This window comes from Chinchilla lanigera, unplaced genomic scaffold (genome assembly GCF_000276665.1).
Source record: "Chinchilla lanigera isolate Chin_1 unplaced genomic scaffold, ChiLan1.0 scaffold00090, whole genome shotgun sequence".
Classification (NCBI taxonomy): Eukaryota; Metazoa; Chordata; class Mammalia; order Rodentia; family Chinchillidae; genus Chinchilla; species Chinchilla lanigera.
The window spans coordinates 9184867-9197405 of NW_004955491.1; the positions used below are offsets into that span (position 1 = coordinate 9184867).

General features: G+C 38.6%; 1 protein-coding gene across 1 annotated transcript in view; it reads right to left on the reverse strand.

Moving 5' to 3' along the window:
- The window catches only part of Lmbr1 (limb development membrane protein 1), a gene marked incomplete at its 5' end in the record, with an annotated part of 46535 nt that overhangs the window by 13405 nt on the left and 20591 nt on the right, over nucleotides 1-12539 (reverse strand). Inside the window, 3 exon segments of the mRNA XM_005404906.2 lie at nucleotides 7699-7765; nucleotides 9017-9107; nucleotides 9346-9419. Coding sequence (XP_005404963.2) covers nucleotides 7699-7765; nucleotides 9017-9107; nucleotides 9346-9419 — 232 coding nt within the window.

The following is a 12539-nucleotide window of genomic DNA, read 5'->3' on the forward strand; positions in this document are numbered from 1 at the left end:
GGTGAATTCCTCGAAACACACAACCTACCAAGACTGAGTCCCAAATGATAACCCAATGATAACAGTGGCGCTCCTCAAGGAGCACACTGCTCCAAGGGGACATACGAGGCTGAAGTGGCCTTCTATGAGTAGGGAGGGCAAGAGGTGAGGGCAATGAGAGGGTATCTGGGATACCCTGCCGACCCAGGGGCCAGCCCCACGCAGGCAGACTGGGGAACAAGTCAGGCTCCTCCAGGGATAAGTGCAACAAAGCTCATGGCAGCCAAGGCTCAGGGTGCAATGGCATGAAGGCAGACGTGGGCTTTCCTGCGAACACACTGACAGCTGCCTGTACGGACAACAGCTCAGGATGTGCAGTGCAGAAGAACAGGTGGTGCTGGTGTGGCCAGGCACACAGGGCCACAGGTTCCACCTGAGGCAACTGGATGCTATCTGCATGCAAGGGCTCACAGCCTTGGCACTTGCTCTTCTGTGACAAGTGGACTGGGCAGAGGAGGGCCAGATGAGGCTCTCCTGGTAGGACTCTCCCTGTGCTGTAAGGTCAGCAACACATCTTCCTCGCCTGCCTCTCCTGCCCTGTCATGAGCATGTCACTGGAAAACAAGTGAGATGCTCAAAGCCACTTGTGTAGTAAACACAAGCCTTGGAGTTAGGAGAGTGCTGTGGCCAGGAAATGCACAAGACAGCAAGTATTTGCTAAGCACCCACTGAGTAATGGGCTTTCCTTCAAATAATTTACTAAGGTGAAATTCACATAACATGGAATTAACCATTTTATTTATTTATTTATTTAGGTACCGGGAATCGAACTCAGGACCTCACGCTTTCGAGGCAGGCCCTGTGCCACTGAGCTGTCTTCCCAGCCCGGAATTAACCATTTTAAATTTAAAAAAACTCGAGGGCACTGGACATCCACAATGTTGTAGTTGAACAACTGTCACCTCTACCTAATTCTGATACATGTAAGCCACCCCGAAGAAAACCCTGTACCTAAGCAGTTTCCCATTTCCCCCATCACCCTTTCTCCCCGCCCTCACAACCACTAGCCTACTGTCTGTCTCCTCAAATTTTCTAAGGACATTTTGTATAAATGAAATCACACAGTATGTAGCCTTTCGTGTCTGGTTTATTTCATTGAACATAATGCTTTTAAGGTCCATCCGCTCTGTACCACGTAACAGTAAAACATTCTTTTTTTTTTTTTTTCTAACCTTTTACTTTTCTTTGGAGCACCAGGAATCAAACCCAGCGCCTTACACATGTTAGACACGCCTTCTCATTGAACTAAACCCTTAGTCCTCTCTTCCTCATGTGGAAAAGGACGTATAAAATGTATCAACATAACCATCTGGAACATGTAGTTTCTGGTGCTGATTATACTCCGCAGTACAATCATCACCACTATCCACTGCCAGACTTTCCCTCGTCCTGCAAACCTGAAACCCTGTGCTCTTAAAGCACCTTCCCACCCTTCCTCCTCCAACCTGACACCCACAGTTCTACTTGAACTGCACTGCTCTGAGTACCTCTTGTAAGTGGACTCCGGTGGTATCTGTCTTTTTGTGATTGGCTTGCTTCACTCAGAAGCCATTCCTTTTTATAGCTGAGTAACTATATTCTATCTTATATATGTACCATAATCTGTTTATCCATTTACCTGATGATAGACAGCTGGGCTGTCTCCGTCTTTGGCTACTATTGTAAGGTCTTTAAAAATACTTAACCAGAACACATGGTCAAACAAGCTTGTAAGATGGAAATACAGACAGACAGAATGAGCCAGGTATGGTGGTGCATCCCTATAATCCCAGCACTCTGTGAGGCTGAGGCATCAGGTTCACAAGTTCAGGCCCTGCCTGGGCACCTCAGTAACTTAGGTGAGGCTCTTGACTCAAAATTAAAACAAAAAAGCGGGGAGAGGGAGGTTGAGATGTAGTTCAGTACCAAGGTCCTGGGTTCGATCCATAGTACCGCAAAAGAGAACAATAGGTAGAGTGGAAGCAGGACCACTGGATTACCTTAGTCCATCTACTCTGAGGATAATCCGCCCTCCAACAGGCAGCACGCACCAGCCTCAAATGACCTCAAATGCCGTAAGGGACGGAAAGATGCAGGAACAGGGGCATGTCCTTAAAGGAACACAACACTTCTTGAGAAAGCCAACACACGAGTCTTACCTGAGCTTAAAACTGCCAAGAACCCGAGACAGCTCTGAGGGCGTGCAGGATGTGGCTCGGCCGCGGGGAATGTGCGGGTTTGGATAGGCAGATAAAGGTCAAGAGGAGAGGCTGTGGGAGCACGTGAGGCAGCCAAGAGATAGGAATGGACTTGCCATCTTCCTGATGACTGTTTACATGCTCCTAACTCACTCTCTTCTAATCCACAGGCAATTTAATTTAGGAGCCCTGGTGAACTGCAGTGTGTGAACCATAAAATCCAATTAAGGAAAATGGTCATCAGAGTCCTAGAAGGAGCTAATTTTCTGAGAATGGAACCTCTGAGTCCTCCCATGTGACTAGCAGGTATCTACTGTCCTCCTGAAGGAACTCTCCAGAGACACCACACAATCACACTCCCTCAGGTGGAAAATGAAGTACCTCCTTAGTCTTTTGGTTTGCCTTCAGGTCTCCTGATTTAAGCCTCCTCAAAAAAGGGAAAAAAAAAAACTATGCTCAATCTACTTCACTAACACTCCTCTCACAATGAAATATTAAAAAGAAAACAATGTACGCAGCTCTTAATGACTTTTTCATTTTTTTAGAAGGAAAATGGGGAAGAAAGGGTAGATGTAAGAACTCCTGACAGGATGCAACTGAACACTGCTACTTGGTATCTGCTGCAAGCTGACAGAGGCACGGGCCATAGCTCTCAAGCTTCTGGTTTGGCCTCCTGGATAGAAGTGTCCCAAAGACTAAAGAGACAGTGATTCTGCTTTTTTAAGTACCAGTGTGGGGTGGCAGTGGAAGCCACGTGCAGCACATAGTGAGGCTCGCCTGCTTCGCTTGGGGTGGGAGTAGGAGTTCGCAGGGTTGGATGTGGAACAAGCGATGGGGTAGTCACAAAGCAGTGTAAGAGGCAGTGGAGTGGCAAGAAAGAGGAAGTGGTGACCAGAGATGAAGAAAGAAAGAATCTGATCCAGGGCCAGATTAAAAACAGCAAAGTCACGGAACAATCAAAATAAAAACAGAACCCTCAAAACTGGGCAATCAGAAAGTCACCAGTAACCTACACGTAAAGAGACAGTTAAGTGTGTTGATTTGAAATTCATCTTCAGAATGCTGAGCTCTGATGGAGTTTTTCTAACTCCACTGGAGAGCACAAAAAGTGAAGTCATCAGAAAGAGTAAGAATGCCAGCAAGAAAAACAGGAACAAAATCACATCCAGGTGGGAGCTACAATCTCCTGTAGAGTTTACAATCTCCCCACTACAGACAGACAGACAGACAGACACACACACACACACACACACACACACACACACACACACACACACATACACACAAAGACAAGATTTGAAAAGGTACAATCAAAGTGGGCTGTGGAAAGTGAAGAGGAGACAGGGATTTTAAAAGCTGTGGTCATAAGAAATTTTAGCCTATCTTTAATTTTTAGTATCTTTTGTAAGAACTGTATCTTCATGCATTTACTTACATAATTAAAAATCAAGTTTCCTATAATTGAGACAATCTGTTAACCTATCTCACTTGAGCACATACACTATTAAGAATACTCAAGCCTTTATTCTCAGGATGAATTAGGCCCTTTCTATAATTGTTTAGTTGTAATTTTAACATTTTAACTGTACCATTTACAAAATGGCCTCTTACAAGCCACACATGGTGTCACATACCTGCAATCCCAGCACTCAGCAGGCTGAGGCAGGAGGATCCCTTCAAGTTTAAGGTCAGCCTCGGCTACATATTAAGTTCAAGCCAGCCTTACCTGCACAGCAAGACTCTTTGTCAAAAAAACAAACCAACAAAATGGCCTCTATGGTTCCTTCTGGTTAAACAGTCTGACTGGAATTCTTTTCATATGAAAGTTATTTGACAACAAACTAAATTTAAGGTTTTTGTATAGCAAGAGGTGGCTAAATTTAGATCCATGTGACCAACATGACATTTTCTCAGCAGGCTTACATCTCCCTGAAACAGGTACAGCATCAAAAACACAAGATAAGTAGACACTGGGAAGGGGTTTCTAGTTATTTATTAGTGGTTCCCTAACTTTTGGAGGCACAGAACACTTTTAAGAATTCTTCACTTTTAAAAATCCTCATTAGATATACAAATTTATTGTTCAGATATAAGTAGATTACTTGATCAAAAGTCAATTAATTATTTTCTGTAGTACATCTGAATATAGTCATATATAACTTTTTGCTGAGAAATTTTGAATATGAGTTTTGAAATTACTTTTACATCAATTTCACAATTGAAAACATGGTTTATATTTCTATTGCACATGTGACATTGCTAATTATCTGTGAAAGAATCATTTATTTTTGTTCTACAACTAGAAATGGAAAGGGAAAGCCCTGGGTAGAGATTAGTGGTATATTTACAAAACCCCAAATAAAGGCCTCTCAAAAAAAAGGGGGAAAAAAACCATTTTAGCAAGATCCCTTAATCATGGAACAAAAGAGAATAATCCATCTTATCTCATGCAAGATGACAGCCTGCATGGGACCAAAATGAAAAATGCATTGAAATACTAAAAATAAAGTCCAGTTAATTTAAAAGGGTATTTTTAATATTATAAACACACTTTTTAAAAAATCTAAATTGGACCTTATATAACTTACTCAAGTTACAGAAAGAACATCCATAAAAAATAAATACAAAAATAACTTTAAAATAGAAATTAGCACAAGAATTTCAAAGACTATTGTTTACATTTGAAAAAAATCTCATTTGGTTAAAGATTTCAAATAAAGAGTAACAGAAAAAGGCAATGTCTCATTATTTTCTTGATTAAGGACAATGAAGAGCAATGTTAGCAGTCATGTAAAAGCCCTAACATTCGTTGCAGTATTTAAAACATTTTGTATCCACAAAGTGGGCATCCATTTGTATCCCCATCTGGACATGCACAGATCACTCCTGTTCTCTTTTCACCTCCTTTGCAGGCATCTCTGCTAATCACCTCAAGAGTCTAGTAAACTAAAACAGTCAACTATTTACTAAAAATATGAACACCAAATCCCCTAAAATGTGGACTCTTTAAAATAAAGTCTAAATCTGAAACAAAACAGGGTTCTAAAGGACGGCACAGCCCTACTTTTAAAGGGTTTCAAAGATTTCTGATAAAAAAAATTTTTAAGAATTGAGTCTCTGTGCTTCCTATGAGCAATAACACTGGATGCATATTCATGTTATCTGACTAAAATACTTGGTCAAAATATTCACAACTTTATTATCTGTGGTAAGAAATATGATATACAATGTATTTACTGGTTATTTTTCAATTAGCATAAAATTTTCCACACTCAAAAGTAACGAGCTATCTAAAAGGAATTCTTTCATGATGTACTACAAACACCACGCACACAAACCAAAGCTAGCGTTCATAATGCTTGTGATGCATCACAAACAGCAGCTGCCAAACTGTTTAGAAGAAAAAACCCACAAAACGCTTTTATTTTTGAAGCAAAAAATCACCAAATTAATTATATTGAAAGTATTTTTAATGTATACAGTCAAAATTAGTCTTCACTAAAGCACTGTTAAAGTAAGACAAAGTCTGCATATGCAGTTAAAGTACGATTTTTCCTGTCGCTGCCTCACTCTGCCTAAGTGATGAGCTGCGGCTGGCTGATCTCACAGGAGCAAATGAGACCACGCTAAGGTCAGATTTCCCTGTGAGAGGCGCAGAAAAGAGAGTGAAATTTTCACAGCTTGGAATCTGGTTGTTAAACACATTCTCTATTCCAGTCTTACAAGCTTTTCAGCTAGTAAATCAAAATCCTGCTATACACTAAGATAATATTCACAACAATTCTCTATATTTTACCTTCTTAAAATCAAAGACTCAATTCTAAAGGGTTAATAGAGGAATTACAAAGTAACTCTCTAGTTTGCATTTCCCATAATACTAAAATAAAGCTTTATCTTTAGACTAGAAATTTGCTTTTTTAATACTCTGAAAAGCCTCTATGAATCTGTTTAACGTATTTATTTCTTTTCATCTATTCAGTGCCACTGGGCATAACATGTACTGCAGTGCGTGTTGATATTTTGCAAAGCACCACATGACTCACTGTACCCTAATGCACTCCATTAATCCTGTTTGGACAGCTGGGTCCAGGCATTTGTTAGCTGCATTTTAATTGTTCCATCTTTCTTTCTCTTTTCTTTTTATTTATCTCTATGGTAAACTGCTTAGGAATTTGTCAGCCTTCAAAAAGTAAATTTTACCATTAATTTGTCTTTTTGTATTAAAACTATGTTCAGCATATAATTTTCTGCCATAAAATCAGTACATATTAACAATCTACAATTAATCTTAAATAACAGAGCATGATAAGTAGGTTTCCTAAATGTTAAAATGGTAGAGAAGCTGTTTCAGCACAAACTATGTGATGGACTGTCGTAACACATATGACAGTGTTTAGCTTCCAATTAGATTACTGGTGTGCACATCTTTGGCATTTTCAAGATTAGCACACTATAACAGGTACCGAAACAATAACAATCCCAAAGAGCAAACATGAAAGGAAACCACTAAATACGTGGGGTTTGGGTCAGCTTGTAGCATAAGAGCTCCTTTTACACTTAACTTTAATTCCACTTTCTATTGAAACACGAAATTCTTTGTACAAACCAGATCACTGCAAAGCTCCCACTTCACGCACAGCCTGCAACCTGATGGCTCTGAGCCCTGAATCACCAGCAGAGATACCAGGAGAGCGAAAGCGGGAGCAACCCCACGGCCCTGCACCTGCTGCTCAGAAAAGGGTGCTCAGTTTTACAGAAGCACTCTTTCTGATCATTTCTCTAATTATTAATTTCTGAAGCTAAAGCCTAAGTCTGGTGAATTAGGCTGAACAGAAATTTTTGTCTGAAATATTTAGCCAAGAGCTCAACAAAGGGCCTAGAGCAGCACTTTATAAAGACAAAAAGGCCAAATGAAGACTTTCCCAACTATCCCTGTGACAAAGGGGTAATCTGTTTTACTCTGAGAAGACCAAAATCATCCTTGCGTGCTGACAGTGATGGAAACCGTATGCGTGCCACGCTATGGAGACTAAGGGACAGAAAAGTGTCCTCTGAGTTTACAGATCTACAGTTTTTAAAACAACACACAAAATTTTATCTTTAAAAAGGCAGTTTATATAATAATTAGTTTACTATTTTCCAGGCTAACTTTTTTGATAAACCTAGTTTCCTCATGAGAAGACTTAAAAGCTTAACCTGTGAATGTGGTGAAACAAACAAACAAAAAACCCCAGTCTATTGTTTGGAGAAGGAATGCGTTAAGTGTTGACAAAAAAGGTCTTTATTTGACAGAAGTACTTGTGTTAGTGTGGGCCTATACATAAATGAAGTACAGGACTGAAAATATAGTATGATGTGGGAAGAAACACTGTATTTTCAAATTGATCTTTTTGAAGGAGTTTAGGCAGCAGGAGTTAGAGAGGCTGATAAAGACATCTTTAGGAGATGAGATTTTACGTGAACATTCCTCAAGTGCACTCACCCAGTGTTCTGGACATCACAGGCAGAGCGGAGCTCAAGACCAAGATGGACACACAATTCCCAATGATCTGTTGGGAGAAATCAGGGGGAGCACTGAGCAGTGGAACGGGACAGTCACCAAGCCCTCAGCATCTGGGAAGTCGCTGTGGAGCACAGCTCCCTCCCCAACCTTGCCAACTTCTTACTGGTACTTAACGTTCAATATGGAATTTTAAAAGAATAATGAACTTTTCCTACAAATACAGTTATATCTGATTTCTAGAAAATATTTACAGTCTACAAATACAAAGTTATAAAACACATATTAAATTTATCTACACAGAGAATGCATTTTACATTATTGATATGACTGCCAATTTCAAACAGTTTTACCTGTCAAGTAAAAAAGAATTATTACATTTAATAGTGACTATATTTTTAAAGCCTAATTATTGGTAAAGTTCTCTCACATAACATCTACTTCTAATATGTTTAACTATTATAAGGTTTAATTTAAGAAATGCTGGAAATCTAAACATCTAAACTCTAGTAATTCTTTTTCAATACATCCTACACTTATTCTTTCTTATTAAATAGGAGCTGAAAATATTAATACATCTAATTGCTTAAACCAGATACTAATACCTCAACTGTGTACTGACTTCAAAGAAGTCATAGCACTACAGATTTGTGTATATAAATACCTATATGAATAGATATAAAACATCTCCCCTTTAGGCTAAAAATATGAAATGTGTAATTTTTTTAAAAACAGTGGCTCTTAGTCATTCTTCGTCAGCCTGTGGGAATACTTTACAAAGATTCAGTCACTATATAAGATAACAGCCAGTTCTATTCTGAAGCCAATGAACATAGTGTAGGAAGTCAAATTAGCCTCAGACAGCGCAGTTTCTGAATAGAACTCTTCTGTCTTACTTTAATTATTCAAATTTGAAATACTTTGTCTCTACTACTTGTAGCAACTAAGTTCTTCAGATTTCAAACAAGCCCCCTGAAGTACAGTTAGTACAATCAAAGTTACTCATTAGCAATACATTTTCTTGAGAGGAAAAAAGAGTCCTTTCAGGAGCCCTCTGTAGCTAGTTAACAAGCTCTGCAGCTCTCTGCATTTACAAGTGAATGGACGCCATCCAAATTAAACAGAGCACATCATTTTCCCACTCACTCAGCGTTTTGAAAATCTTCCAGTTTGTGTTTATGCAACTTACAAACAAATACCTATCACAACAGATGGACCATTCCGGGAGATTACTGAGTAAAACAGGCCATTTGTCTTGGAGAGCAAAGACAGGCCATAGTCACCTAAGACTTTACCTTACCTTTGTCATGGTTGTGTCATCCTTCTTGGGTGTAAAGTTTCCAAAAAATCGGAGGCTATAGAAACCAACAACGGAAGACACCATAAGATAGCTGTGAGAATGAAGGAAAAACTCTCCAAAAGAATGCAACTTTCCATGGGTTCTCAGCAGCTTCCCAAAAGTCGCAGGGCCCACAGGAAAAACAAAACAAAACAAAAAGCCACTTTGAGTGCTTGAAGAAGACTGACTTGTTTTTTCTTCTAGACAAGTGTCTTAGTAAATTACCACTGTCCCAGAAACTAGACAGAAAACTTGTTAACAGACAACACATTCAGTCAAAGAAAGGATACAAAATCAAAATGATTTCAAGTGCAGCTCCCACAAAACCAAAAGTAGAGAGAGAAGCATGTCCTATTCCAGGGCCCTGGGGGAGAAAAAACACTTTTCAGAATTCAATGACACCATTATATTCCATTTTCCTAAAACTGTTTCAGACATACAATATTTTAAATTAGTTATGTTTAATATCTTGAAATAACATGTACTCTTTAAAAGGCCAATAAAATGTCATTAAAGTGATTTCATCAGCCACCATGTTAACAAGTAAACAAGCTCAAAAAATCTGATTTACCCCAAATATAATTCAAATTACTTGTCAAAATGATATCATTATGTTTAGTGTTATAAAGTGGAATTGTTTGCTAACTGAGAAAAAATATTGAATATTCCTGGGGGAATTTTTAAAAATTTGATTTTAAGACAGGATCTTGTGGCCCTCCTGCCTCAGTCTCCCAAGCAGCTGTGATCACATTTGTATACCATCACACTCAGCTATCCTTTTATAATAGTGTGGTAAGAATAGATGATAAGTCTGTCTAAAGGCCGAGGCAACATAAAAAGATTACACAAAGGATGTCAAATTTAAGCTAAGCTTAAAAAGTAAATGCACATTCTGCTTTCCCCAAATCTTCCACTGGAACTCAGAGAATTACAAAAAAAAAAAAAAAGACTGTTAATACTGATTTTTACAAAATAATGTGTAATTTTTTTCCTAAACATTGTCTATCTCAAAACTTGTCTTTATCTAAAACTTTGAAAGACTCAAAACAGAAAAACAACATTACATAACGAGATGTGAAAGGGAACATATTACTAAAGTAGAAACAATATTTTCAAAGCTTACTAATTAAAGATTAAAGAAGCTATCTGAATATGAATTACTCGTCCAGAAGCCAGTTTACATGACAACACCAGAGACAAGTAAGAATGTGTAGTCAGCCTAATAAAAAAAATCAAACAATAATATCATACACATTATATACATCCTAATTTTGGTATAAAGAAGTAAGAGCAGTGATAGAAATTTCACATATAAACAGTTTTGCCAATCTTGTGAAGAGGAAATGGTGGGGTTAAGGACATGCTACCCCAAAACCTGGCAACTCTGTGTTTGAGGAAAATAAGGAAGGCCATGCCTGACCTCTGGAGCTTCTCTTCTGAAGCAAGCAAGAGACCATCACTGGAGGATGCTTGCACTAACCCAGAAGAAAGAGCAGTCTCGTCTCTGACAACAGAGTATGCAGGTGTGCTGTGCGTGGCATGACCACTCAGTAACACCCTCTTCGTCTAATCATACTGCTTATATAGACACACAGATTCTCTAGGTTCTTTGAGTCTTCATTTCTGAAGGCTCCTATGTCATATGAAACTTTTTAAAATAAATTTGTCCACTTTTCTCTGTTAATCTCTTTTCATACAGGAGCCTCAGCCATGAACCTTATGTTGAGTGAGAAGAATTTTTTCTTTTTTTTTTTTTTTTTTTGGTTTTTCTCCGGTACCGGGAACCGAACTCACGACTTTGCGCTTGCCAGGCAGGCGCTTTTGCCGCTGAGCTAAATCCCCAGCCCCTGAGAAGAATTTTTTCCCTCCTACAAAGCCCTATTGGCCAAATGAAGAATATTATGGAATATTCTTAAAGAGAAAGCCACGATCCGTTACAACAGATGCACAAATCTCAACACAGAAATACAAGAATATGACAAAACAAAGCAACACGACTCCTTCAAAGACCCATAACTCATCAGTAACTGAATGTAAGGGCATCAAAATGGATAAAGGGCAGGACAAAAATTCCAGACTGAGTTTTTTTATATGATCAGTGACTTCAGATAGGATACAAATGAGCAGCTGAGTGAATTGAGGAAGACAATTCAGTATATGAAGAAGCAGGTCAACAAAGAGGAAGAGATCATCAAGAACTAAAGAAATCTTTAAAAGGCAAAGATATGACAAGAAGTCATATTAAAATCTCAGTGCAAAGCCTCACCAAAAGAATCAAATAAAAGACAGTTTTGGGACTTGAGGATAAGGTTAATCAGTTAACAATGCTCAGATGTTAATGAAAACAAAGACACTATGAACAAAACATCTAAGAACTCTGGTACATGGTTCAAAACCAAACATACAAATTTTGGTGTAGAATGAACTACCATGGTCCAAACAAAGAAACAGAGAATCTAGTCAATGAAATAATAACAAAAATTTCCCCAATCTTGGGAAAGGCATGGACATCCAGTTAGAGGAGACTTTTAGAACCCCAAACAGGCCTGACCGGAAAAGAACCTCCCCACGTCATATTAGAGCTAAAATGTCAAAAATACAGAGCAAGGAAAGAATACTGAAAGCTCAAGTCTTGAAAACAACCCAAATGCCCATCAGCCAAAGAACAGACAAAAAGATAGTCTTTTTTATACAGTGGAGTACTACTCTGCCATAAAAAGGATAAACGAGGCTTTTAGAGGTAAATGGATGCAACTAGAGACCATACTCATAAGTGAAATAAATCAGACTCGCATGTATAAACATCACATTGTATCCCTAGGGTAAGAAACTGAAAGGGTAAATAAGATCCCAAATGTACAATAGATATTGTGAAAGGGAAAGGAACTGCTCAAGCCAGTGCTGTAATCCCAGCACTCAGGAGGCCGAGGCAGGAGGATCACTGTGGGTTCAAGACCAACCTGGGCTACAAAATGAGTCCAAGACCAGCCTGAACTGCATAGCAAGACCTTGTCTCAAAAAGACAAAAAAAAAAAACAAAAAACAAAAAAGAAAAGAAAAGAAACTGCTTAGAAGGAAAAAACAACTGGGATGGGGGAAAGGAAAAAAGAAGAAAGGGAAAAGAAAAAATATATATACATGTATATGTAAGATTGCTAAGATAATTTCTACTAATTTCTATTAACTCATTGAAAAGAATGGTTTGTGTTTATATTGTGATCAGTTTTGCATGCCTCTATCTTGTAAGCTGAGCTACTACTTTGAAAACGGCTCTTCAAAGAACATTACTTTGAAGAAACAATATGCAATATATTAATTTCCTATTATCTTGTTTTAAAATTGCTATTATTGACAATTATTACTGACAATAAATTACGGGCTGGGGATTTAGCTCAGCGGCAAAGCACCTGCCTGGCAAGCGCAAGGTCATGAGTTCGGTTCCCGGTACCGGAGAAAAACCAAAAAAAAAACCAAAACAACGACA